The following is a 27897-nucleotide window of genomic DNA, read 5'->3' as shown; positions in this document are numbered from 1 at the left end:
TCATTTTTATTGAACAGCTGATTATGTCATTATACATTCTTTAAATGAAGTTTAGATGCAAGTCAAGCACCCCCCCCACCCCACCCCCCCCACCCCACCCCACCCCACCCATAGCATTTGTATTAATCTAAGATAAGAAAAGCAATTTGGTATTGTAAGCATGTGACATTTCCTAGATGTCATGAAGAACTCAAAGGTTGCCATACACGTGTTGATCCTGCAACAAATTAGAGGAAAACCGGAATCACGTACAATCTGATCACTGAGTACTGGAGACAGTTATGTAACAACAGTGTATTCAGCAGGCATGTGGGCCTTCACATACACACACACACACACACACACAAACACACACAACACAATTGCTTTTGTGCTATTAATCTGGTCTAAAGCAAAAGCAAAAAGCAAAAGCTAAATTTGACACCAACTGTGGCTGTAAAATTATTACCTTTTGTTTTCATAAAATGCTTCACATAAACATTACTCAAATGTGATGGAATTACTGGTTAATGGTTAGTTTTGAAATATGAGAGTAACTTTGTCTTTTCAAGAAAGAAGAAGTAAGAATTGGGCATCACCACTTACCACTGTACTACTAACCTGAGGCCTGCCATAGGGAGCTGGTCTCCGGTTACTAAGTCAAATATATACAAGGAAGCAGACAATCAATGTACAACTCACTGAAACACATTGGTATGTCATAGCTGTGTTCAGGAAACTCACTCCTTTGGGGATGGGAAGCGTTGTTTGGAAATCTGAGTGCCACAGTTTACAGTGGTGCTGTTGTTTCTATAGGAGGAAGAGGGAAAACACACACAGGTCAGTTTTAGTCTGTGCTTACTGTTTGGGCTGTGTGATGTAGTTGAGGACCTGTGATAAACACTTACAAATAGCCCATACTCAGGTCTGGAGTGTTGCCTTGGTTTCTGCAGGGGTAATAAATATTTTATTTAAATAATTTGATATTTTCAGTGGATGTCTTGTATGTCTTTCCATGCTGCAGTTGATTCATACAACAAACGATTTAAAATGGTACCTTGAAAATCTGCTCCAGAAAGACTTCCTATCAGAATAACATCAATGAAATGTTAAAGTGACAGTGCGATTGGTAAAAATATATAGCCAACAACACTGAAGATCACCTACCTGGGTCTCCTCTCATTTTTCCACCCGACACGCCCATCCTCTTCTCTACTGAAAGGGTAGAAATATAAACTTGATGAATATCAGTTGGGGATTAAAAGTGAATGTTTGCTCTTGTTGTTAGGCGTAAGGTGCTGTAAGGTGTGTGCTTACGTGGAGAATCGACTCCAAATGGACCTCCTGTGTGGAAAGCACAGTGTTAATATTTGTCAGCATGGGTCTACTGTATTTGTCCAGTTTGTAAAAGAATCTGTTGACATACCGTTTTTCTGGTCTCGGAGGTCTGTTCCTGTCTTCAGGGTATCTCCTAGACGTTATGATGATGAGAAATTATTTTAAGTAAGAGATGGTAAAAAGGCTTTGCACAGATTTCAGGTCATCACTGATTTTTATTTCACATGACATAAGACCAACAAAAGAAATTGGTCTTGAGTCCATTTTGAATTTTGAATTAAAGCTTACCTGGATAATCTATCCCATAGTGATCTCCTGTGGAAGTTTGAATTGCAGAGACAGAGATTTACATTGCTCTTTGGTGGAAATACAAGATGTATGTATTCAGAGACAAAAGATACCATTAGGCCAGTAGATGTCACAGTTGCTTTAGCTGACTGGTGTCAGTTGATTTATTCATGCTTTGCAATCACTGTCTGGCTGTTAGCTGACTAGTAACAACCAGTCATATTCATGCAAGTGTACAGCATTGCCATTATGACCTAACTTTTCATAAATAACTCTGCTGAAACACTCTTTATGTACCATTTTTGTTACCGCTGATTTAACTAAGACTTGTTTTATGCTCATTTTTAGGAGAACATGCAAACTCCACATGGAAAGACCCCAGGCCTGAGGTTCAAACCCAGAACCTGTGAGGTGACCGCACCACCGCGTTGCCCTTGGAGCAGAACCATTAACACCAAATCTAAATGTGTATAGTAACCACTTTTTACAAACGGTCTTTGACAGAGGTGTTCCTGCCTGACATCAAGACATAGGTTTAAAAATGCATACCTTTTCTCTGGGCGAGGCGGTGGTTTCATCGAGTTGTCGCTGTGCTTCCTGTTGGTTAGAAACAATGCTATAAAACCATGTCATGATTTCATTTCACACCAATGACTCTCATTTCACCAATGTATTGACACAGTTTGAATTAACATGTATTCACTGTACCTTTTCCTCCAGATGAACACTCCACACACTGCAGCTAAAATAATCACAGTGAGGACTAAAGCTGAGACTGGAATGGATATAGGAAGAGAGCTTCTCAACTGGTACATCAGTGATCCTGGTGATGCAAGAACATTTGAGGTTCATGCAAATGTAGTGAGGAAAATACAAAACTCAATATATGAGAGAATTGCAAGGCATTTGCAGAATGGGTGACTCTTGTGCTCTAACCCTTCACATTCAGCTTGGCTGTGCTGGCTTGTTGCTTGTTGCGCCAGAAGATGGCAGTACATGTTAGGCTTCTGACTCCATCTCCTTCTGCAACCATGAAAGTGATGGTGGAGGTCGTCTCCCAGATACCCCGTGTTGTCAAAGTGTGCGTGACTTCACTGGTGAGGTTAGGGACACTCCATGAGAACTCTGGAGGATGTGAGGGACAAGTGTGCGTCACAGAACAAGAGACAGTTATAGTTGAACCAGCGTCGACTTCTGTTGGAACTGGGGTCATCACTGGTTTTTCTGGGGAAGCTGAACACAAACATAGAGGTAAGAAAGCAAACAGATGAGTAGATGCGAAGATTTCATTAAGCTAAATAGTTAGTTGTGACTCCAGACCTTTCATAATGATGAATACACAGCTGTTGTTGAATCTATATTTCTCATGACCTCTCTCTCCATAGAAACAGAAGGGCCCATTGTCAAAAGGCTTGATGTCATCAATTTCCAGTGAGCAGTTCCCCTCACTCAAATCTCCTATTAATCTGGTGCGGCCCTTGAAATGGTCAAGTACATAGGTCTGGCCATTGTGGAAGACAACGCCCCCAGATTTTTTGGACCAGATGCCACGGGTGAGAATCACATCGGCTTCATACTGGAAGCTGCAAGGAATCACCACACAGGAGCGGGTCAGGGCGGTGAATCTGAAAGGTACGTCAGCAGCCAGAGTCGCTGGAAAGAGACAGATAAGCCATGATGTGATGTTGAAATTTGTCCTCATGTGATGTAACATGACAGAAAGGTGGGTTTAGAGAGAACTGAGAAGTACACTCACTGTCATTTTCATGTGGATCTCTTTCTTCAACTGGCTTGACATATTCTGGAAAACATGACAGAAAGCAATTCACAGTTAAATCCTCTTCCAAAGTTGTCTCATCATTAGAGCACAAGTTCAGCTTTTGGGGAAATATTCTTACTGTAATTAGTGAGTGGTGATGGAAATGTAATTTAATTATCTTTGGACAGAGCCAGGCTAGCTGTCTCACCTTCTCCAGTCTTTGTGTTAAACTAAGCTAACTAGCTGCTGGATGTAGCTTCATATTTCACAGACAGTTATGAGAGTGGTGTCAATCTTCTTGAGCATGTCTCCTAAAATAACATATGATTAAGTCACCTCTGTATGGCAGGAACTCACTTTTTATATGAAGGATTGTCGAGTATGAAGTCTCCCCTGTCAAAAACTTTGCGGTGCAGGTCAAAGGTTTACCGTCATCTCCCAGAGACCCAATAAAGGTTAGATTTGACACTGTTTCATATGTATAGCTTGACAGCGGTTTGGTGTAGGATGAACTCTGCATGTCTTTAAAGTTCCACACAATTATGGGTTCATTTTTCTTGCATGTGTAGGAAACAGAACAAATGACACTTGTTGCTACACCCTCTTTTGCCTCGCCGGGCTGCTTAACCATTGTGATTTCTTTGTACGGACCTGAGAAGAGATTTGAAAGTGAGACTTAAAGCTAAACAGGAGCATTGAATTGTAACTCAACAAGCACATAGTCTCACACTGTACTCACATTCAACATTCAGCTTAAGCTCTTTTGTGGCTGTCTGACCGCCTTGATAGCTTACAGCACAATTCACACTGCGGTCCCCTTCTTGTACAGTCCAAGTTCGTTCAACTGTCCTTTCCCAAATCCCATCAGATACCAGAGTATCCGTGGGAAAGTCATCTCCAGCTTGACCATTTAGGGTCAGGATGGGGGGAGCAGGGAGACATGTATGGCGCACACTGCAGGACACTCTGCTCTGCTCCCCCACCCTGGGGATACCACTGATGCTCAACTGCGGTTCCTGGGCATGGTCTATAAATTCAAAGCAAGAATAGTCATTTGGAGAATTGCAGTTTTTAGAATTGGGGTTGAATTGATTAAAAAAAGATACTTACCTGAAACAGTGAGTTGAGTGGTTTTATCATAAAGCATGTGATCCCTTGTATGAAAGGAGGCAATAGGGTTCTTATCTATCCATGGGTAAATTCTGTCCTGGTTATGCGACATATCCAGCCTCTCGATCTTAAGACTACAGTTCCCCTCCCTCACAGAGCCAATCAAGCTGGTTATCCCCTTAAATTTACTAATAACACTCTGTGTTTGGTCAAATACAGGTGGGTATCCATTGCTCTGATACAAGTACCATATGACCCGGAGGTCAGCAGGCTGGGAGATAGTATAGGTGAATCTGCAAGGAATGATGATACATGAGCCTCTCATGCCTGTGATGCTGCCAGGGGTGGTGAAAGACCAACCACGAGAAAGTATATTTCCTTTAAAAAGAAAAAAACAAATATTGAAGCAAAGTTGTCAATCTTTTAAACCGATAGGTCACAATCTTTTTGGCTTGTGACCCTTTAAAACAAAGCTACTTGTCCACTTGTGACCCCACATCACAGTTTATGGCTTAAATCTGCAATGACTGCCTTTGGCTACTTGGTGTCAGCAGAGGGAAATTGTGAACTGATCACTGTCATCACCTTTTCAGTTGATATGGCAACCCTGTTCACTTATAGTTGACTATTTACACATCCTGCAGATACAGAACAACATTAGTTGGTGTGTTTGTGTCTAAGAGTGTCTAAGTGTCTAAGAAAGGATCTCTTTTCTTCAACTAGTTTGACATATTCTGGAAAACCTGACAGCAAGCCATTCACAATTACATCCTCTTCCAAAGTTGTCTCATCATTAGAGCAGAAGCTCAGCATTTGGGAGAATATTCTTATTTGCTTTCTGGCAGAAGACTAGATTTCAAAAATCGATACCACTTTTATAACTGTATGTTTAAAAATATGGCTACAAGCAGAAGCCAGTTAGCTTAGATGAGTTTAGCATAAACACTGGAAACATGGGGAAACAGCCTTTGTAAAATGACAATTCATGATATGTTGAGTTATTTTCTTGGCGCCAGGAAGTTACTGGTCAGGCACATACCACCCCGTAAAAAGGTAAAATTGTTTTTCCACTTGGGCTTTTCTGCGCATTAAACAAAATAGAGATGTAATTAGTGAGTGGTGATGGAAATGTAATTCAATTATCTTTGGACAGAGCCAGGCTAGCTGTCTCACCTTCTCCAGTCTTTGTGTTAAACTAAGCTAACTAGCTGCTGGATGTAGCTTCATATTTCACAGACAGTTATGAGAGTGGTGTCAATCTTCTTGAGCATGTCTCCTAAAATAACATATGATTAAGTCACCTCTGTATGGCAGGAACTCACTTTTTATATGAAGGATTGTTGAGTCTGAGGTCTCCCCTGTCAAAAACTTTGCGGTGCAGGTCAAAGGTTTACCGTCATCTCCCAGAGACCCAATAAAGGTTAGATTTGACACTGTTTCATATGTATAGCTTGACAGCGGTTTGGTGTAGGATGAACTCTGCATGTCTTTAAAGTTCCACACAATTATGGGTTCATTTTTCTTGCATGTGTAGGAAACAGAACAAATGACACTTGTTGCTACACCCTCTGTTGCCTCGCCGGGCTGCTTAACCATTGTGATTTCTTTGTACGGACCTGAGAAGAGATTTGAAAGTGAGACTTAAAGCTAAACAGGAGCATTGAATTGTAACTCAACAAGCACATAGTCTCACACTGTACTCACATTCAACATTCAGCTTAAGCTCTTTTGTGGCTGTCTGACCGCCTTGATAGCTTACAGCACAATTCACACTGCGGTCCCCTTCTTGTACAGTCCAAGTTCGTTCAACTGTCCTTTCCCAAATCCCATCAGATACCAGAGTATCCGTGGGAAAGTCATCTCCAGCTTGACCATTTAGGGTCAGGATGGGGGGAGCAGGGAGACATGTATGGCGCACACTGCAGGACACTCTGCTCTGCTCCCCCACCCTGGGGATACCACTGATGCTCAACTGCGGTTCCTGGGCATGGTCTATAAATTCAAAGCAAGAATAGTCATTTGGAGAATTGCAGTTTTTAGAATTGGGGTTGAATTGATTAAAAAAAGATACTTACCTGAAACAATTAGTTGAGTGGTTTTATCATAAAGCATGTGATCCCTTGTATGAAAGGAGGCAATAGGGTTCTTATCTATCCATGGGTAAATTCTGTCCTGGTTATGCGACATATCCAGCCTCTCGATCTTAAGACTACAGTTCCCCTCCCTCACAGAGCCAATCAAGCTGGTTATCCCCTTAAATTTACTAATAACACTCTGTGTTTGGTCAAATACAGGTGGGTATCCATTGCTCTGATACAAGTACCATATGACCCGGAGGTCAGCAGGCTGGGAGATAGTATAGGTGAATCTGCAAGGAATGATGATACATGAGCCTCTCATGCCTGTGATGCTGCCAGGGGTGGTGAAAGACCAACCACGGGAGACCATATTTCCTTTAAAAAGAAAAAACATTTGAGGCAAAGTTGTCAATCTTTTAAACTGACAGGGCACGACCTTTTTGGCTTGTGATGAAGCTACTTGTCTTCTTTTAACCGCACATCACAGTTTATGGCTTAAATCTGCAATTGGCTGCTTGGCACCAGCAGAGGGGAATTGATCTGTCATCAGTGTCACTGTCATCACCTTTTCAGTCGATATGGTAAACACGTTCACTTATAGTTGACCATTTACATATGGTTTTGTCACTACCATTCACACTGTGTAAAAAATATCATAGCTGCTTTAATGTCAGCATGAGTTATGGGAAGTACAACAAAAATAGTTTTTCCACTCAGGGTTTGATTTCAAGTATGAGGAAGTGAAAGTATCCAGCATTTCTGAGAAATTATTAAATGGTCTTAAGTAAAATAGTTGAATAAATAAATAACAGGAACAACAGGCACTGCAGAACTAACAAAGGGTTGGCAAAATGTGAACAGTAGATTGCAGACATTTTATCAGACTTAATTTCTGTTCTCTTGCAGAATGTGATTCAGGACACTTCTGGCATATGACTGCTGTAAAGGCTATAAAGCTGAGAGGGATCAGTTGTTAAATAAAGATGATTATTATTAGATTTACTCACTCTTTACCCGTAGGGTGATGCTTTTTTCTTGCATCCCTCCCCCAGTGAACCTTGCATAGCATGTCAGAGATCTTCCATGGTCGGTAGCTGATGCAGTGAATGTCAGCGTTGAGACAGTCGTCCACTTGGCACTGGCGATGTTCCTGGTGTCAGTGGAGGCTGGCATGCTCTTGTAGTTCCATGAGAAAGTTGGTAAGTGTTGAGGGCATGTGTATGAGGCAGTGCAGGTTACTTTGCTTGCATATCCCTCCAGAAATTCATTTGATGTAGGGCTGATAGTCAGAGTTGAAAAGGAGCCTGAGATACAAATGGTAAATGTTAATATTTTAGGTCAGCACAAAAGAAAAATGTTTGTTTCTTATATATCCATCACATACATTCTGCATTGAAGGTTTTAGAGGTGGTTGCACTTAGACCACCAAGGTTCCAAACGGTGCACTCCACAGTTTGGTGGTCTTTCTCTATGTGCAACATGGACGTCAAAGAAGTTTTGTATATGCCATTAGATATCATGGTAAGAGTCTGGCGATGGCTTCGTTTTGGGATGCTGAGTGTCAGAGTGGGTGGGTCAGTGGGACAGGTGTGATAAACAGAGCATTCCACTTCCACAGACTGTCCAACTTTCTTTTCTCCAGAGATCTTAAGATCTGGTTTCTCTGCAGTGCCTTTACAAAAAATGTGAAGAGATATTTATGAGAAAAATATACATCCACTTAACAATAAACTTTTTATAAGTTCACTACCTACCCGTTACTTCAATTGTCACAGTTGTATCATAGAAGCGGTAGGTGCTTTTCCCAACATTCTCTGGATCTACCCAGGGATAAATCTTCTGTCTGTCATGAGACCAAGTCACTGGGTAGATCCTTAGACTGCATGTCTTACTATGTGTATGGTGGTGTAGACTTGTTTTTCCTTTAAATATGTCAATGACACTATTTGGGTACCAGTTGTCATAAACCAAAGGATATCCACGGCTCACATACTGGTACCAAACCACACGATCTGGTCTTTTAGGTGGATACTGAAAATAGTCAAAACTGCACGGGATGACGAGGCAGGAACCCAACAATCCTTTAATGTTGCTTGGCATCTCTACATTCCAAGCCCTGGAACTGCAGAAAATGTATCCTGCAAAGAACCGTTATGCAAAAGCAAAATTTAAATTCTGAAAAAATAAAAAGATTGTTCGTGTTTATATATTGCCAAAAACTGAAGAGTACAAATCTGTAGTACCTATAATCCAGAGGCTCAGGAGAAAATGGTTAAATGCAGACATCGTTCCACACACCTAAAATATGTGAAATAAACATCTTAGTTTCTTGCACTGAAGTAAAAAAAAAAAAGAATATAAAAAAAATATAGAGAACTGAAAATTTGTCATTAAATCATCAAAAGTACCTACTCTAGAAAATTCCAATTCTCCCATATACATAGTTAAAAAAAACAGATTTGTCCTAATGTTAAGTGAGTACTCAATCAGTTAGAACTGAATTTCCATTAGGTTCAGAGACTTTCACACAGATTCATAGAAGAGCAGTCAAAGTCAAAGCAGCAGATGGCGAGGGTTCCTGTTCTGCATGTTTCATGCTACAGCAGGTCTACAAAGGTTAACGTCTATAGATTTATTTTTGAGGAGTATCATTCTTAATGCCATATTTTCTGCTAAATTTTGTGACCAGATATTTTGAGGAAAAACAAAAAAAACAAAAAAAAAAAATCAAAATAATAGGCAAAATGCCCATTTGTGGTCTAAATAACACATGATTCTCAAATATATTGTTTTGTACTGATGAAATGTCACATTCAATTTTTTAATTAATTTATTCTTTTTATTTATTTTTTTTAATGAAACCAGGAAATTTGATCTTAAAAACACTGGCAAAACAAACAATATTGGCAAAGAGTTGTAAAATCACTAAATCACATATAGATTTTATTTAGATTACATAATTAGATACATGTTTGAAAAAAAAGACATAGATGAACAGATGAACTTTCACTAATATGAGGTAATTCCACTTTTTTCTAAGAAAAAAAAAAGACATTTTCTGCTGTTTCCTGTGCTTTCATATCCAAATGTTTATTGATCACTAATAAAGCAATTACAACTACTTGTTAGCAACTATATTTAGAAAAGCCTTGATATGAGATAGATATCTTTTTTTTTAATAAATTATAGCAGGCAAATGCGAAGGTTCTTTTATGTATTTATCTTAAAGATCAGATTGCCTTACCTCCAGGGATAAATGTTGATGTGTTGATAAATGTTGATAAATGTGAGTTTTACCACCCTTAACACAGGTTCCTGTAATCTTTTTTCAAGAAACCCCATCACTACCACCCAAATCCCCTCCCCCTAAAATGTGGGCGGAAGGTATGATTTGCTAGTAAAAGTAGTGAAAGTAAAGTAAAGTAAAAGGTGGGTAAAGATCCTGCTGCCTGAAGTATGCTGACATCCACACTAATTTGTTTTCATTTTAAAAGATTTTAAAACGAAACACACCTGAAAACACATATTACGTGACCTGTCACTTTCAATGTCTGGGCAATAGGTAGCACATTGTCTTGACTTTTGTGTAAAAGAGCAAATGATTATTCAAAGACTTCTAGAATTCTTTAATTAAATCAATGCATCCTCCAACATACACTGACAGACAAAAAATACTCTGCCTGTATTTAGATGTAGAACATGTATAGAGTGCCGTGGGAATATGTCCAAAAACTGGGATATTACTTTGCATTTTAGCACTTCTGGTTCCCTCGTCCCGAAGTCTTTTTGAATGTGTTTTCAGTTAGATGGCTGAAATAAGGTCTGTGGTAAACACAAGCTCAAGACATTTTTAATTTTTTTATTTTATGACATAAAATACATAAGTAAATACTCCAGTCATGAATTATCTAAGCTTTTACATCTTAAATGTCATGTTGACATATATTTAGACCCTTTTCTATTGCATTGTTATTAATTTAACGCAGATTCTGTTTTTGCTTTGTCATTATAGGATCTGAGTCTAGATTGATCACATAAAGAATTTTAGCACAAATCTGCAACCTAAGAAAATGTGAAAAAAACTGCACTTTCTAAATGCATTGTATGTCTAGCATGTGTATTTCAATTCTTTAAAGAAAATATTTGACACATTGGGAAATGCTCTCATTCGACTTTTGCAGAGTAAGAAGGATTGATTGATACGGTCATAGCAGATAGTTAGCTTGGCTTGCTGAGGCATTTATTGCCCTCAGTATCCATGTATTTTACTATGGCATGTTTTAGGGCTAGCTATGGTGACGCCACGCCTAAACACACCGACAGAAAAAAATGTATTACTTAACAACTATGCAAAAGCAATTATAATGACATTCAAAAATACAATTTATGAATAATACCATGTATAAAAATGCATGTACTTTCCCTGAATAACGTGATCAAATTATTCGAATATATTTTAATTGATAGAAGAGATAAGCACAGTGATCATGCATAACGAAACTGCAATTATCAGATGCACTTCATACAAATGATCAATTTACATTTCTTGCTTGCTTGGAAAGCAACGCTTTCTTGGAAACTAATTTTCTTTTTTCAGACGTTTCCGTAGATGTTGAGGTCTGCAGTGTTTACGTAATCGTCACCATCATCAAGGTCCTGTGAGAGATTAAGGTCATTATTGTCCCAGATGTTGATGTTGGCAGTGCACTGTATGCATTTCTTGGAAATAAAACATTAGTAAATTAATAATACCTCTTTGTAATTGCAGGATTTTGGTTGGCTGGGTTCCATCAAAACAACAGCAATAATAAGGAGACAGAGAAAAAGAAGGACATAAGCCATGGGTATACTATAATACATGATAGCTTTACAGTATTTTACCAACTGGTCAGGTTTAAGAGGACTAAGACAAGTACCTTTTGGGGGACGGGAAACGAGGCTTGGAGATTTTCTGGTTGGTGCAGGATTGTGAATTCACATTATTGGGCCTGAGGTTTAGAATTTATGTCACTACACAGTCAGGAAAACAATTAGCTATTCAGTTGTCTTGTGTTTAACACACTTACGTATGACCAAAATCCTCCATGTCCCTCTTAGGCCTTCTGTAATTAAAAAAAAAAGAATATAATGTAATATGAATCATAAACTTCTTAATCCAGAAATGAGACACAGAGATGTACTTGTTTCATTTTAACATGAATAACCTCTTAAGCACTAACTTTGGTTTAGCTGTGAAAACCAAAGTGTGTTTCTACTGTGAAAACAACCCAAAGACTTCCAAGTGGTGGCTGACATGCTGCCATCAATGTTTTTCATGTCTTACCTCGAAAATCTGCTCCAAATAGACCTCCTGCACAAAAAAGGAGAACAGAAACTATGCAAATTTTGTGGAGCATATAAATAAAAGTATAGATCAAAAATGACAAGAAATGCACCAAGCTACTCATGCAAATTACAGTGACTCATTCTGTGACCTATAACCAGCTGTACTTGGGACAGTACAGAACACAAAAGTTCTATACAGCGAAACAGATCATAGATAAAGAACCTAAAAATGCCTCTTGCCTTTGATCAGAACGAGATGGTCCTGGGACACCAGATTGAATCCTGAAAATTTCACAGATTAGATTCCACATTTCTTAAATGAAAAGTTACCAAAATAACATTATTCTTGCCAACTCCAGGATGAAAAACTTAAAAACAAACCAGTGTTGCTTCTCACCTGCGAGACAGCCTGGACAGTCGGTTCCACACGCTAAACGTCATGGAAAATTAAATTATGATAAAAACATAAAAGAAAAAAGAGAAGAATTGAAATCATGTGCTATCAGTGTAACACTATGAACCAAATCTGCTTTCCAACATTTTTACCTGCCATCCTGATTTTGGAGCTCTGCAATGCGTCTCCTTGAGTGGAGAGAAAACAATGTTGTTTTATTAAAGTGCTCACACTGTACAAAAATGAGTTAAAGAGTACAAGAAAACTGATAATTTTTTGCTCTTATCTAATGTGCTCTGTTGATCAGCTAATGTCAGTCTGCTGCATTACTCACTTGTATTTTTTCACCATGAAAATGCAGAAGACTCCAAAGATCACAGTGATACCAATCCCCACTGCAGTGGGGATGATAATGTGGTTATAGTTTACTGCACCTGCAAGCAGACAGAATTCATATCAGACATCAGATATCCTAAAAAGTCAACAACAAAGTGAAGAGCTCTTACGTTTTATGTAGAGTTTCAGTGTTGCAGAGGATGTCTTCTGTCCATTAAATACAGCTGTGCAGGTGATCTCACTGTGATCATCCTTCTCCTCGGGAACGAACGTCAGGATGGACTGTGTCTCCCAGTGACCAGGATGAATTTGTCTGTGGCTCTCGATAGCTCCATCTGCAGTGCTCTTGCTCCATGTGAGTTTAGGCACATGGGAGGGACAGGTGTGGATGACTGAACAGGTGACAGTGTAGGGATGTCCTTCAGTGGCTGTCTCTGCATGAACCAATGAAGGCTTTGGAGGATCAGCTATAAATGAAAAAAGGCAGAGCTGAAGTGAGAGGCCAATTATTGAAACATAGAAAACTTGTGATAAATGAAATTTTGGAAGGTTAGTGACATACAGAGCATTTTCAACTCGACGCAATCCTCAACAAAGGAGTACTTGTCTTTGGTGGATGTGTCACCCTCTGTCCGTGCAAGTTCAATCCGGAAACAGAAAGGGCCATTGTCATGATTTTTGATGTCATCAATTTTTAAGGTGCAGTTATTTTGACCCAAATCTCCCAACAACTGTGTGCGGCCTCTAAAGTTTTCCAAGATCCTTGTCTCATCTGCATAATAGACAAACGCTTCTTTGCCACTTGAGAGATGCCAGATCCCTCTGAGTCTGGAGGTGGGCAGTTTTTCTTTAGGATGGCTGAAGGAACAGGGTAGCACAATGCACGATGTCACCAAGGCGTCGAGGTTTTTTACAACAGTGGCCTTCCACTCTTCACTAAACACAGGGCTGCAAATGACTGTAAGAGAAAAATGGAAGTGACAAAGAAAGAAGTGAAGTTAGTGATTGTTTTTTGTTAACTAGGGTACGCAAGAATGAGACTGGAAACAAAGAGGTGACTTGTTATGCTACCTGCCAAAAGCAGACAGAATATCTTGATGTTTCTCTCCTTGCCCATACTTGGCTGAGGTTTTGTTGGTGTGACACTCTGTGGGATGTTTAAATGAAATGAAAGCAAGTAAAGATAAAATCACAAGCTCTACTTACTGCTGCTACATACACCATGCAAATTACAACACAGCTGTGAAAGTGGAACTTCTTCAAACAGCACTAATCTTTACATGCGAGAGCCGTTTATTTATACAGCAAATACTGGTATTTCTAATAAGGATATACGTATTCGAAACAACACAGCACACAACAGTTAATTTCACATGAGATTTAGCTGCTTTGTTTCTCGTCTTATTCTGGCCACGACTATTCAAGCAAAGTAAGCCAATCAGCCTCACACACTTTGAATACATAAATCTAATCAGTCACACAAACAATGATGATAAGTAACTGTAAAAAAAAACAAAAAAACAAAAAAACAAAACCCTCTGGTTGGGCCTATATCAAATCAAAAAAAAAAGTTTCTAAGCTTCATCGTTTCTTCACTCCTGAGCTCACCAGTTTAGAAATGAAATATTTAAAGAAAATGACCCAAACCAACATTTGTAAGTATAATGTAGCACTGCCAGAATCTTACCTGATAAAGCTGCCGCCTGGTTGATCAAGGATGTCTGTGTCTACAAAAAGCACCACATTGAGAATGATGATATGTCCTTTGCTATTGTGCAGTTAAATTGACAATCACATTAACTCTAGAGGCAAGAAAAAAAACTGCAGGTCAAAGTGGAAAACAATTTCTTTTCATTTCTTATAGTGGGGAGGAAGTTTAAAGCGGATGTAGAAGTTGCAGTAGTAGTGTTAGTGTACTTAAATTTTAGGGAATTTATAACCAACCCAAATGGTCAGTGAGCATAACAGTAAACAGAAAAACTGCTGGACAAGTTCTTATATCAAGTTCTGTCTGACATGTAGACACTTGGTATGTTCCCTGATGATGCTCTGCCAGTCCTGTACTACAGCCACCTTGCGCCTTTTTTGAGGGCATGATGCTCCAGTTGAGGCAATTGTGTGAAGCCTACTAACAGAAATCCAGGTGCCTCTTATACTCCATCCAGACCAGAATAATTGTGTTATTATGTAGAAAGATTAGATTGATAAAGTGGGGAGCATTGTCATCGATAAGGGGCAGTATTAACCTTAACTGGGAGGTTGGGGCTGAATAAGCAAGGCACTGACCAGCATTATTCATGCGTACTTTAAACCCTCTCCTTAACTTTCATTAACTGTTCTGTGTACTGTGAGGCAGCTAAAGTCATTTGACTGACAAAATGCCGGTCAACTGCGCAGATCTGAACAGCATTTTTGACTTAAAATTCTCTCTGCCAAAGATAACATTTGACCATAAATAAGATCCTTGTGTTTTCTGTTCCTTAATGTGTTTTGAAAAACTGACATTAGCTTCCTGAAATCAGGGACGAAATGGGCTGTCACACTGTGAAAGTAAATTCCTGGAAGAAAGTCAGTGAGAGACCATGAAACTGTCTCTTGACTTTCCCACTTCAAAAAATAACAATGTGCATCACAGTTTCCCCTTAATATTTTGCTGATGTGGACATAAATGTAACATTAACTGACCGACTGTTTGATTGCTTTGTTGTAAAACACCACAGTACAACAGAGGGATAATTCTGAATTTATAACTTCTAATTTCTTTTTGTTGAAATGACAATGTCCATCCATTTTCTTTACCGCTTATCCATACGGGGTTGCGTGGGGGCTGGAACCAATCCCAGCCGACATTGGGCGAGGGCGGGGTACACCCGGGACAGCTCGCCAGTCCATCACAGGGCTGACATATAGAGACAAACAATTGTTCACGCTCACATTCGCACCTATGGGCACCTAATGTTCAGGTCTTTGGACTGTGGGAGGAAGCTGGAGTACCTGGAGCGAACCCACCCACAGGGAGAACATGGCCCAGTGTTCAAACCCAGCGCAACTCACTGTGACACCAAAATGATGACATGCTCTGCTTTGAATATTTCTTTTTGGTTTGTTTTCAGACAACTTCTCTGATTGCAAACCTTGAATGAACCAAATTGCTTTCCATTTGTAAAGGTTGTAAAGTCAGTACTGATTTCACAGATCCATTTTAAATCCACTGTGCCAAAACAATACATTAAAGTAATGGGTTATGGGTTTTTCTCTAGTTCTACAAAGGTAAAACTGTATCATTATGCACATGGAGAAAAGACCACACCCTGTCCCTGCATCACACCACTTTACTGTCATTACCTCAGCTACTCTCTGTTCTCACCCACAAACAAGATAGCTTTTTTTGTTATTTTCTTTTTGTAGTGGACCCTCCAGTTCATGTCTTGACATTGTGAAGCTCACAGTTGTGATCAGTTAGACAGCAGCAAAGTCAGGTAAGATTTTAAGATTCTAACACCAAACTATAAATGAATAAATAGATCACAATATTATTTATATATATATATGTACTCACAAGCTTTTATAGTTGTACTGCTGAGCAAGTCTAGATATTTTGATTCATTTCTGATATTTTTTATTGTTTACTTTATCACAATTGTTTGTCCAGCTAATTCCATTATTTCATTTTTTCTTCCTTTCTATTTTTGTATTTTGTTCTATTTTATTTTATTGGTTAAAATACATGAATAATATATTTCATATTATCATACTTAAATCTTACATGTAATTGTTCTTCCACTTGTTTTATGTTTTCTTTGCATTTAAACACCTCAGCAACAGAAACTCAAAGAAGTATGGACAAAGAGAAGAAGATGATGCTGTGTCTGCTTTTGGCAGGTAACTCAAATAGGGAACTCTGAGAAAAAATCAAACAAAGATACAAGATACCTCCTCTTGAGTTCTTTCTTTGTCACTTCCATTTTCTCTTACAGCCATTTGCAGCCCTGTGTTTAGTGAAGAGTGGAAGGCCACTGTTGTAAAAAACCTTGACGCCTTGGTGACATCGTGCATTGTGCTACCCTGTTCCTTCAGCCATCCTAAAGAAAAACTGCCCACCTCAAGACTCAGAGGGATCTGGCATCTTTCAAGTGGCAAAGAAGAATTTATCTATTACGCAGATGAGACAAGGATCTTGGAAAACTTTAGAGGCCGCACACAGTTGTTGGGAGATTTGGGTCAAAATAACTGCACCTTAAAAATTGATGACATTAAAAATCATGACAATGGCCCTTTCTGTTTCCGGATTGAACTTGCACGGACAGAGGGTGACACATCCACCAAAGACAAGTACTCCTTTGTTGAGGATTGCGTCGAGTTGAAAATGCTCTGTATGTCACTAACCTTCCAAAATTTCATTTATCACAAGTTTTCTATGTTTCAATAATTGGCCTCTCACTTCAGCTCTGCCTTTTTTCATTTATAGCTGATCCTCCAAAGCCTTCACTGGTTCATGCAGAGACAGCCAGTGAAGGACATCCCTACACTGTCACCTGTTCAGTCATCCACACCTGTCCCTCCCATGTGCCTAAACTCACATGGAGCAAGAGCACTGCAGATGGAGCTATCGAGAGCCACAGACAAATTCATCCTGGTCACTGGGAGACACAGTCCATCCTGACGTTCGTTCCTGAGGAGAAGGATGATCACAGTGAGATCACCTGCACAGCTGTATTTAATGGACAGAAGACATCCTCTGCAACACTGAAACTCTACATAAAACGTAAGAGCTCTTCACTTTATTGTTGACTCTTGAGGATGTCCTCTATGTAGAAGTTCATATACTGGATTTTGTCCTCTTCCCATTTGTGCTACAGTAAAGGACAAATGGCTCTGACATAAATTCTGTCTACTTGCAGGCACAGTAAACTATAACCACATCATCATCCCTGCTGTGGTGGGGATTGGTGTCGCTGTGATCTTTGGAGTCTTCTGCATTTTCATGGTGAAAAAATACAAGTATGTTCATTACATATTACTTTAAAGAGAACAGAATTTCAGTGATTGAAATTAACAAAGATAAAGTCAGTATTTCCTCTCACACTGTCTGATTTTTAAGTTTGTTCTGTGTTCCTAAATAAAAGGACTTTTTTCTCTGTCTGCTTAAGGAATCGCATTGCAGAGCTCCAAAAACAAGAGGGCACGTGAGTACAAAAATATTTTAGTTATTTTTACAATCTTTTATTCTTTCAGTCTTGAGAATGTGATTCATATTTACTTTTCTGTCAACTTCAGCGTGTGGAACCGGCTTTCCAGACTGTCTCGCAGGTGAGTTTTGTTTTTTTTTTTGAACAGGGGAGCATGAGATACAATAGATATGTATTTTGTCTCCATGATGTCCATAAGGCTACAGTCAGACAAGGATTCAATCTTCATAATGCATTAAAAAAAATGAAATTACTGCAGGCCATTCTGATTAACAGCGAAAGGCACTTCTCAGTTCAGTTTTTCAGTTCATACTAATTACACGTTACTGGCTGTTCTGTTACAGTTCCCTTACACTTACAGTAATTTCACGGCTTTCTGGAGATACAACAGGTTTATTTTGGTGCTGTTTTTGACAAGATATATTTATATGTGAATGATTTTATCTTATTTTCTGTTCTCTTTTTTCTGGGGGCTCATCAGGAACAGAGTGTAAAGGTGAGAAGTGAAAAAAGAGAAGTTAAACGCTTCAATATGTTTTCTTCATTTAACTGTGTGCACAGTTAAACCAAAATTAACTTGAACTTATTTATTAATTTATTTTTATTTAAATCTGCCCTAATACAAATTCTTTCCATAAGGAGGAAGGAAAAAAACATCCAAAACAAGCTTGCTAACTTGTTCATTACAAGCCCAGTTATTTCCCCTTTTTTGATATGTGGCCTGTATGTGGATATGTTAACTGGATAATGGTGTGATTTCATGCATTTGCACTCTATTGTGCCCACGTTGTGACTGGATCTTGACTTGTCAACAACCAGGGTGCATCACAGATCAACACTGCTGAATGAGCTCTATAGTTTTCCATCACCGAGTGAGGAACCCTCTGTAGCTTTTTGAAACGTCAGCAAGAGGTGAAATTTGTGTTTTTTCCTCAGGATGCTGTCGTACTCCAGATTGCATTCACTCATAGCTGAGATCTGATCACGGTCCTTATCAACTGCATTCTGACTGCAGAGTGTTCTGTGTGCATTTACAACTCATGCTGATATGCAACATTTATCCTTATCCAGACAAAATACATCCTGGTGTAGACCACATGTTAATACCAAGTGTAAATAGGATGTAATTCTTCAGTCACTCCTGATAAAGATATAGTTGTCTTCAGTTTCTAAATGCTTAACCCTGCTACTGAGCTGAGTTAGATGAAAATTCTCTGGGTTTGATGCTACAAGTGACAGCTTTCACATGGCATGTTTACATTTGATTCATAGTTGATATATTAGTGATTAATGCAAGTTTAAATTTCAAACATTAAAAAAAAATCTAAATGGATGAAATGTTTTTTTTTTCTTGTTCTTTCAGATAATTGAAGGAAGAGGAATCTTGTCTTTGAAGTTTGACGACAATGACAACAATTTTTTATGCGCTTTTTTTCTGAAACAAAGTCCTTTGCTGGAGAGTTGATGCTTGCTTTCATTTTATTCTTATATTGGCATCAGAAAAATGACATTACCTTAATAGCAACTTAGAAAATAAAATAAATAAATAAAAAACAAGATATAAAGTTCTGTTAACAAAGATTGAATGTTTTAGCAGCATAATAACCTGAAAGGCAACATTTTGTACTATAAACTCATTTAGAAGTCACTGAAGAAGTTGTAATTGGAGAATTGTCCTTCCTTAGTATTTACTTTGGTGTGTTTTGTCAGCACTCAAATTCAGATTATAAGGACAAAATACACTTTTTAGTTGTTAAACTCATACTCTACTACCACCTTTTGGCATGTGATGTTATAGACACTGTGTTTAGTTTCTCAGTTGATAATTACAGCCAACAGTGACAGGGACGTGCTATCATATGTGAATGTGTGATTTCTGCAAAACCTTTGCAGCTCTTCTAAAAGTGTTTTAACCTTGGTTTGAAGAGAATAATGATTAAAACAGAACATCACAAAAATTTCTATTAAATTGTTTCGTAGATATACACACAGATTTATCAGTGCTGTGAACCTTTTTCTTTGTATATTAAATCTTGGCTTGTGTGCAGTGTGTAGTAATTGTGTCATTATTGCTTTACTGGTAATGCCTGTCTCCACAGGAGAGAGCTATGTATGTACAAACCTTCCTCATTCTGTGAGGCGACAGATACTTAAGTTTTTTAGCTGTTAACAGTCTTTAGATATTTTGATCTGACTTTTTTTATACAATAGAGCAAAATCTGCAACTCCTACACCAGACAAGTCAGGGACAATAGGTTACTTAAGACTTGCAGGCATGCATGTTTTTAATGAACTGGCCACAGTCAGCAGTCATTCAGTCATGTTGGCCAGATGGTGGTGCTTTAAAACCCATTTAAGAGCTGATGTCATCAAAGTGTGGGGAGTGAAACAAGGAGCGGAAACAAGCTGAATTAAGTGACAAGTGTGATGGAAAGTTCAAGAAATTCTGTGGTTCCCCTCAACAAATTATTGTGAAGTTCAAGATGATGGCCGTAGTAGAAGTTAGTCATTAAAATAGGCTGTGCCATTGTTTCACACCTTTAAGTATACTACACTGAGAGAAAATTGTCAGTAAATGTCCTAACAATCAAACTCCCTGGTATCAACTGTTGCAGCCAACTTGGCTTCAGTGACAAATTTCAAAAGTGAATTACAAGTTGTGACTCTGCCATATTAGGGACTTCTCAATATGACTTTGTCTTTCAGGAAATTGCTCACCTTGATTTAGAAAAGCTTCCAAGTAAGAAAATAATCTAATTTTATTTTTAAAATTTAACTTTAAATTGGGAAAATTAGGATATGAGGGTTGAAGCAGTGATAGCGAAGTTATCAGTTAGCACCGACATAATAGATCAGATTAAAACACATAAGGGAGGGTACAAAAATGACTGTGGGTAAATGAAAGTCAGAGAAATGGGAGGGAGTACGGTTCTTTTTGTTGGGGATTTGATAGGATCAATGTGTTAGTTTTGAGAAACAGAACAGACTTGGATCTTTGTTATTAGTTATAATAGTTAATTGAGACACATGTGTAGACTAGGGAAATGGCAATGTCAACTTTGGATTAAGAATGGATAGGTTGCATCATTTAATTACAATATATGTTTTCCATAATTTCAGTAAAGTAAAACCATCCAACCAAATGCCCATTGAAAAACCAAGTGGAAATACTGTATGTATGGCCGATTTATCATTAACAAACACAACAATGGCAACCAAATTCACATGGTCCCTAATAGACAAAAACACAGTACAGATAGGCTTAGTGAAGACTGCAGTCAACAACATATGAATAATATTCTGCAGGGCACATTGCTTGGCTATAACGTAAATCTTTTCAGACCTCTGAAGGAAAAGTCTGGATTTGACCCACAGTCCTCAGTGTGGAAATTAAACATAAGTCATCGAGTTAAAAACCACAGGGAAGGAAACCTGACTTAAAGGTTTCTATTAGTTACTTTCATCACAGTTTCACAAAGCTTCTGAGCAAAGACAGTGTAATTCTGAAACAGAAAAGAAGTTTCTTTAGACTACGTTTAATTCATCCTGCAGGTATGTAGTGAAAAACCACATTCACACAGTATATCAAGAAACTTCATACGTGGTGATTATAAATTAGCTGCTTTATTAGTACACCAACAGTACAGAGATGATACCTGAAACTAAGGAATTCAAATTGAAACAATGACAACACAGTTCACAATAAATACATATGATTACACATTTTACACAATGAAACTTTTAAACTCTTTGAATGTGTTTGTGATTAAAGAAATTCTTCAGTGATTGATTGATTAAATGATTGGCTGATTGGCTGACTGATTAATATAAATGGTTGACGATCCATTAATCAGCAGTGTTTAAATTGTATTGTTACTGCTGTTAATCTCATCCAGAGAGATGTGATTAATCGTTCTTTTGATAACAGATAAGGTCAGGCCTTCAGTCTGTCCTGCAGGGCTTTCTTTAAAATGGAGGAGCCTGACACTTCTCAGTCAGTGCTGGAACTTCACCAGCAAGGAGCAACAGAGGCCTGTTTTAGTAAACTGGTAAAAAAAAACGATTTCTGTGGACTATTTACTTTAGCATAATTATATTTTACAGACCCTGAGCAATTGCTAAGTGATATTCATTTTGTGCATTTTTGTTTACTTGATTCACAGATTTGCTCCTTGCATATCCCAAACCTCCAGATCAAGCACATTTTCTGTCATGGGTAACTCAGCATCCACCGGCTTCATCACTCCCACTTCCAGGAAGCTGTCCTGGGGGCCCCAGAAAGAAGACACAGTCAAACTGGAGGACTTCTTGACACAGTGTGAAGAGGATCTCTGGAGAGTCAAAGGAAAGCCAAGTCTATCTGTGAAAAAGTTCCACCTCACTCGCAACATCGGTTACGTTGATCTAGCTGTCCAAGAGTACAACAGTTTTTATCCAAACAGGGGCGGAAAGCTGAACCCTGCTTTTGTTGGAGATCAGGGCCCATGAATGACTGAATTCAACTTGAACAATGAAATCTACGCAACAAATCAGCATGAGGATCCTCTCAGCTGTGATGTTCTAAGGTGTCACTGCAAACAAGCCCTGTGATGCTTCTGCAACACGAGTGTTCTGTCACAGTCGACCTCTGCTTAGAAACCAAACCACAAGGCTGTAGGTGTGAACTGAGCAGGAAGTGAGACAGTGTCGATAAAATAGGTCCCTTACTTTAATAAGCAAAAGTAAAAATGTTTCCTGGTTTGTTTGTTTTTTTAATTTATTCATTTGCATTGAGTGTCATCTTGTAAAAGAGATGTTCATCATTTCCATTTGGATAGGTGTTGAAATATTAATAATACAAGCAGAAATCACACATGAGACAGCCCATCTTGTGACAATAACTTTCAGCATCATCTGAGACAAGGACATTCTATCTTGTCATAAGGTACAGTAAAACTAATTGTCCTTGTAGAAATTCAGTAAAATATCTAAAACGTGTATTTCATCTCATTAGCTGAAATTCTATAGATTTTTCAGTGAGTTTACTTGTCACCACTTTCAGTCCGCGTTTGTTGTTCGGGAAAATATTTCATCTTTGTACAATGTGGATCTTATATCACTGTATCATACCTTCACATTGTTGTCAAGTCTTTTCTCTGAGGTAAATAATGTTTGTAACTCAGATGTCAGCAAATACATTCAAACCTTCCATCTGATACTGTTTTGGCCTCTTGACTTAAATTTAGGGCAGACATAAGTCATTGTGCTTCTCTTTGTAACCTCCATGTTTCAATCATCTGCGGTTTTTTATTAAACTACTCTCTTTGAACTCAAAGGGCTCTTAGTAACACATAGTATGTCCACAGTATTTAAAGGTTTTAATGGTTTAAATGATCCAAATCTGTGATTAATAATTGAAAGGGGTTACATTTTTAGAAGTTTGTGGTTAACCATAATAAAAATAAAAGGTGAAAGTGGTGTTCTGGCTCAGTGGTGAGGAGCTCACGGAGTCTAGGTTTCATGATATAGTAGTTTTACAAAAAAAAGGAGAAGTCATGATTACTAAAATAAATCAATTATGATATAAAAGCATATATCTATATCTATATCTATTTTTTCAGACGGTAAAATCTGAAAAAAATAATACAATAGACTAATAGACGCTAATATATGTCTGATGACACAAAAACAGATTTTGTGTGCAACATTCGGTTCAGTAGTGGATGTATTAAATGTGGAATGGAAACTAGTCATCAAATCAAGCAAGGACCCGCGCAGCCCGGAAATTTGTCAAAATGTGTCACTTTATTTGCAGGTCGGACCCTTAGAGGACGAGATGGATGCATTTAAATGGCCTCTCTTCTTTGTGTGGCTTTTCTTTAAAGGTATATATATCCTCATATATCCAGCCCTGACCTTTTATTGCTCACAAGAAGTACAACTGATATTTTATTTGTTTTTTTGGTGTGTTATTATCTCTCAGGTAAAGAATCTAACTTTCAGGGGAATTTGTGTTAAAGTGGGCTCTTCTTCAGGCTGTGTTCATTCTGCTCTTTTGGTTTCATTTCATCACATTTTTCTCCGAATTTTGTCACAGTTGTTCAAACTGAAGCCTCCCCCTGGACCATACAAGTGCCATCCACAATTAAAGGTCTCCCTGGATCATGTGTGGTGATTCCCTGCTCATTTAACTACCCAGATCCAGGAAAGAAGGTCACCAAATTCACTGGGATTTGGATCAATGACAAGAGTGAAATCATCTTTCACCCACTTGAATCTAAAATCATGCAGCAGTATCGGAATCGGACAGAGCTGCTGGGAGACGTTGCACAGAAGAACTGTTCACTGAAGATTGATCCCCTTCAACAAAGTGATGAAGGACCTTTTTATTTCAGGATTGAAATGACAGACTATGACAACTATTCTTACAAAGAGAATAGAGTCTCTATTTCCATGTATGGTAAGTGACATTCACAACTTTCAATATACATCTTTGAACTTACAGTTAATGCCTTATTTTTCCCATAACATTTGTGCTGATCAGAGGTCAGTGAACATTTTACAGGTTAGGGAATATTTTACATTAAAATACTTTCCTTCGATTATTTGATGACTTGTTAAACTTCAGATGTAATGTTACATTTGTGGAAACAAATGTAAATTTGAATTATAGGCAAGGGGTGACCCAATAGCCGAGTCGTTAGGGCGCATACCACATGAGTGCAAACACTCTTAGCAGGCAAGTCTGTTTGACTCCCGACTGGCTCGACTCTTGCCTGCATGTCATTCCCCTTCTCTCTGCCCCTTTCCGGTCAGTCTCCACTGTCCTATCAAATAAAGGCACAAAAGCCCAAAATAACTTTAAAAAAAGAATTATAGGCAAAAAAGAAGATTACAACAGTGTTTGATACGATGGTTCATGTCTGTCAACTTATATAGGAAAGGTCAGGTTGTAACCTCTGTACAGCACAGCTGTCTGACAGCACACAGTGAGATGGTAAACACGATCATTTAATTTAATCGGTTAGACTCTCAGTTCCTCCTTTGTCACTGGTTTCCATCCTTTCGCTTTAAATAACTTCAGTCAGAGCAGTTGAAGTTAAGTTTCAATTCTCCAGACATTGTGAGATTCAAGTGAAATAAAATCCATCTTAAGAATTCCTTCATCTTAAATATTCTGTCCACAGCAGTTCTGTCAACATTTTGTAATCTGTTCTAAAGCTTCAACAGAGTGGAAACCTTTGAATTTATGTGACCAGGATGTGGATTCGTGAGTAGAGTGTGGTCAGGTGCTTGGTTAGGAGCTTTTGTGAAAACATAACTAAGCTGTCATACAAAAATAAAGTTCCCATTCTAGCACTGTTTCATTTTTTAAACTGTATTTGGGGACAACCACAAGCATAAAAGAGGAACTACCTTTCTTTCTATACCCTTTCTCCACATTCCTCTGTAACTTATTTTCAGTTCCTGTCTTGTGATTTTATTATCTTATTTAATTTCTGCAGAAATATTAAAACACGTGAGGCCCATACAAAGCTTCAAAAGACATAACATTGATTTGAACAGCCTGGAAGATTAAGTGCTCTCCCTTATATGCATTACAGTGGCCTTATGATCTTTGCCTATCATAACCTTTCTTTTTGTTGCAGCTAAACTAGACATCTCTGTGAAAAAGGAATTAGTGGCGGGTCAGACTGAGGTGGCGTCCTGCTCTGTGTCTCCCTCCTGCCCCTCCTCTCCTCCGGTCTTCAGCTGGAGTCACTCTGGAGAGGAACATCTACAACCACAGCAGTTTGACAATGGCCAGTGGAAAGCAACAGCTACTCTTAAGTTTCGCCCTACCTCCGCTGACCACAACAAGCCTTTATTATGCAATGTAACATTCAAGGGAGGGTACCAGCAGGAAACATCCAAGGTCCTCAAAGTAAAACGTAAGTGTGCAGCAGTGGTGACAAGAAAAGCAGATGCTTCAGGCATCATAACTAACACTACACTGATTCCCATCTTGTTTGTATATCTGCAGTAGCCCCTATTCAGCTTTGACATTACAAAATGTAAACATACATCTGTAAAGAACACCAAGGTATCATGAACAGTTAAATGTATGTTTCCATGCAGACGCCCCAGTGAACGTGAAGGTTGAGTACAAGTCAGAAGTAAAGGAGGGAGAAGCTGTGCAGCTGAAATGCTCCAGTGATGCTCATCCTCCTGCCAGCAGCTATGAGTGGCACAATGAAAAGGGTGCTCAGCTGCATCAGGGAAACCTCTACACGTTGCAAAACGTCTCCAGACACATAAGTGCATTGTACTGTACTGCCATCAATACAGAAGGACGAGGCAAGTCGAGCCCTGTGCAGCTCAGTGTGTTATGTAAGTAAGCAATCCTCGAAATGTAACAATGAAGTAGATAACTGTTATTTAAACACATTTCACAGAAGTAATGCAAACTCATAACTGCATTGCTTGTCCTCACAGATGCCCCTGAGATTAAGACCCTCTCGTCCTGCTCTTCGGAGGGGGATATGGTGAAGTGTGTGTGCATTGTGGAGTCCAAGCCTCCGTGCATGGTCCATTTTGTGCTTTCAGACAGAGTCCTGCCAGGCACCAAGGTAGAGAAACATGGCTCAGTTACCATTGGGACTCTGCAGGGAGAGTTTGGGCCCTCTGAGTTTGTCCACTGTCTGGCAAACAACACTGAGGGCAATGCCAACCTCACACTCTCTTTACCTGTCAATGGTAAGGACGAATTTGCAGAGTGCAGGACATGTCTATTATGTCCAAATACTGTTGACATGAATTAAAGAAAAATGTCTGTGCATGGTTTCTGTTTGGACAGGTAAGATGCAGAATCTTTATATTGCCATCATCATTGGAGCGATTGTGGTTTTGGCGATACTTTTAGTAGCAGTGGGGTTTGTTAAAAAATGGTAAGTTGCTCACTGAAGGTAAGTGGGAAATTGTTGTTTTTTTGCTTTTCAGTTATGTTTTTGTAGCTATATCATTCTTATCTGGATGCTTAAATGTGTTAAATATTTTTAAAAAAATTCAACCGTAAACAGACACCAGAAGGAAAGATATACATTGATGTATTGATGTAATTAATATTGAGTGTAAATGTCTCTAATAGTCAAACCACTTCACTTTGACCTCTATGGGAGCAGCTTATATATTCTTATAAGACATGATGGTCTGTATTCAGCTTTGCAGATTATTTTTTTAAGTGGTTGTGTAAAATGTCAATAGTTTGTTCTCAGGGTCCTAATTAAAAACGTTGTTCTTCCAGTAGGGGTTTATCTGGAGACGCCCAGGCACTTCACATGAGCACCACAACTGCAAACAAAGCTGAAGAGCCCCCTCAGTACGCTGCAACAAAAAGGTTAAAATGAATAAACTCAGTTGGGAATAAACAAAAGTTTCCTCATGATTTAAAATGACACATGGAAGCTAATCTTGCATGAACCTATGTGTATTTACTGTGTGTTATAATAAAAAAAACTTTGCTGTCTGTTCTTAGAAAAGAGATGGACTACGATGACACACAAATCCCTGGAAATCATGAGAATGATCATGTATATGGCAACATGGAGGTATGTGAACTTTTCTTCATTCATTCATTATTTCCATGCACGACAGAAGAGAGCTAGTTCATTTTATTTCCTCTACAGGCTGACTGGGATGATGCTATTTACGCCAACATGTAACATTGGGGAATTCACTGGAAGTACGGCTGCGGTCTCTCTGCATGTTGTCCGGATGATGTGGATCAAGACAGTCGTAAAAACAAAAAAAGAAAGACTCCAATACTGCTATCTGTAGATATTACATCAGAATTATTTCTCCTTTCCTGTAATTAAAATATTACAAAATGTTGTTCAATAATTTGTGATTGTGTTTGATAGTACTATGATAATACTGTTTATTGTGATAAATCACCATTAAAGTACTGTGATCATTTACATGCATATGTGTTTGATGACTTTTGATTTTTATATGATTTTTTCAGGCTTTCAGTAACAACACATTCTGTACAAGTTACCCCACTACAGTGCGCTGTTTGAATTTCTTCTCTGCTTTTGCTTTATCAGAGTGACAGATAAGAACAAAGCTGCCAAAGTTTTGAAA

At 38.5% G+C, this 27897-nt stretch overlaps 3 protein-coding genes across 7 annotated transcripts; 1 reads left to right on the top strand and 2 right to left on the bottom strand.

The window, feature by feature from the left end:
- Window positions 1-110: 110 nt before the first annotated feature.
- On the bottom strand, window positions 111-10012 carry LOC139613772 (uncharacterized). Of its 4 annotated transcripts, none has more exons than XM_071470658.1 (25): window positions 9797-10012; window positions 8796-8850; window positions 8307-8690; window positions 7937-8224; window positions 7560-7856; window positions 6550-6927; window positions 6179-6466; window positions 5797-6090; window positions 4475-4852; window positions 4104-4391; window positions 3722-4015; window positions 3362-3406; window positions 2926-3258; window positions 2542-2838; window positions 2314-2428; window positions 2155-2202; window positions 1606-1632; window positions 1406-1450; window positions 1297-1323; window positions 1147-1194; window positions 1037-1063; window positions 888-926; window positions 724-789; window positions 586-634; window positions 111-217 (listed from the first exon to the last, which is right to left on the bottom strand). In XM_071470658.1, exons 2-25 carry the CDS (start codon window positions 8836-8838, stop codon window positions 191-193), a joined length of 4125 nt encoding a protein of 1374 aa, XP_071326759.1. In that variant the 5' UTR covers window positions 8839-8850; window positions 9797-10012; the 3' UTR covers window positions 111-190. The 4 variants fall into 4 exon arrangements, with proteins under 4 accessions (XP_071326759.1, XP_071326760.1, XP_071326757.1 ...); XM_071470659.1 differs by having other exon boundaries at window positions 601-634; XM_071470656.1 differs by lacking the exon at window positions 111-217 and having other exon boundaries at window positions 224-634.
- LOC139613791 (B-cell receptor CD22-like) lies at window positions 3097-27731 on the top strand. Of its 2 annotated transcripts, XM_071470697.1 has the most exons (11): window positions 3100-3237; window positions 21960-22720; window positions 23591-23660; window positions 23873-24235; window positions 25425-25706; window positions 25894-26145; window positions 26251-26511; window positions 26612-26702; window positions 27059-27151; window positions 27290-27362; window positions 27441-27731. In XM_071470697.1, exons 3-11 carry the CDS (start codon window positions 23612-23614, stop codon window positions 27474-27476), a joined length of 1500 nt encoding a protein of 499 aa, XP_071326798.1. In that variant the 5' UTR covers window positions 3100-3237; window positions 21960-22720; window positions 23591-23611; the 3' UTR covers window positions 27477-27731. The 2 variants fall into 2 exon arrangements, with proteins under 2 accessions (XP_071326799.1, XP_071326798.1); XM_071470698.1 differs by lacking the exons at window positions 21960-22720; window positions 23591-23660; window positions 23873-24235; ... (5 more) ...; window positions 27290-27362; window positions 27441-27731 and adding exons at window positions 16016-16086; window positions 16427-16489; window positions 16585-16980; ... (4 more) ...; window positions 18278-18292; window positions 19160-19843 and having other exon boundaries at window positions 3097-3237.
- On the bottom strand, window positions 10398-14426 carry LOC139613793 (myelin-associated glycoprotein). The gene is made up of 13 exons (XM_071470701.1): window positions 14295-14426; window positions 13679-13754; window positions 13170-13565; window positions 12778-13074; window positions 12606-12705; window positions 12424-12459; window positions 12275-12307; window positions 12118-12159; window positions 11876-11902; window positions 11619-11654; window positions 11469-11540; window positions 11305-11332; window positions 10398-11208 (listed from the first exon to the last, which is right to left on the bottom strand). Exons 2-13 carry the CDS (start codon window positions 13722-13724, stop codon window positions 11146-11148), a joined length of 1176 nt encoding a protein of 391 aa, XP_071326802.1. The 5' UTR covers window positions 13725-13754; window positions 14295-14426; the 3' UTR covers window positions 10398-11145.
- Window positions 27732-27897: the final 166 nt, after the last annotated feature.

This window comes from Trachinotus anak, unplaced genomic scaffold (genome assembly GCF_046630095.1).
Source record: "Trachinotus anak isolate AG129_WGS33_773 ecotype Australia unplaced genomic scaffold, CSIRO_AGI_Tana_v1 ptg000032l, whole genome shotgun sequence".
Taxonomy (NCBI): domain Eukaryota; kingdom Metazoa; phylum Chordata; class Actinopteri; order Carangiformes; family Carangidae; genus Trachinotus; species Trachinotus anak.
The sequence above is the reverse complement of the archived record's forward strand: the minus strand, read 5'-3'. Positions and strand labels throughout refer to the sequence as shown.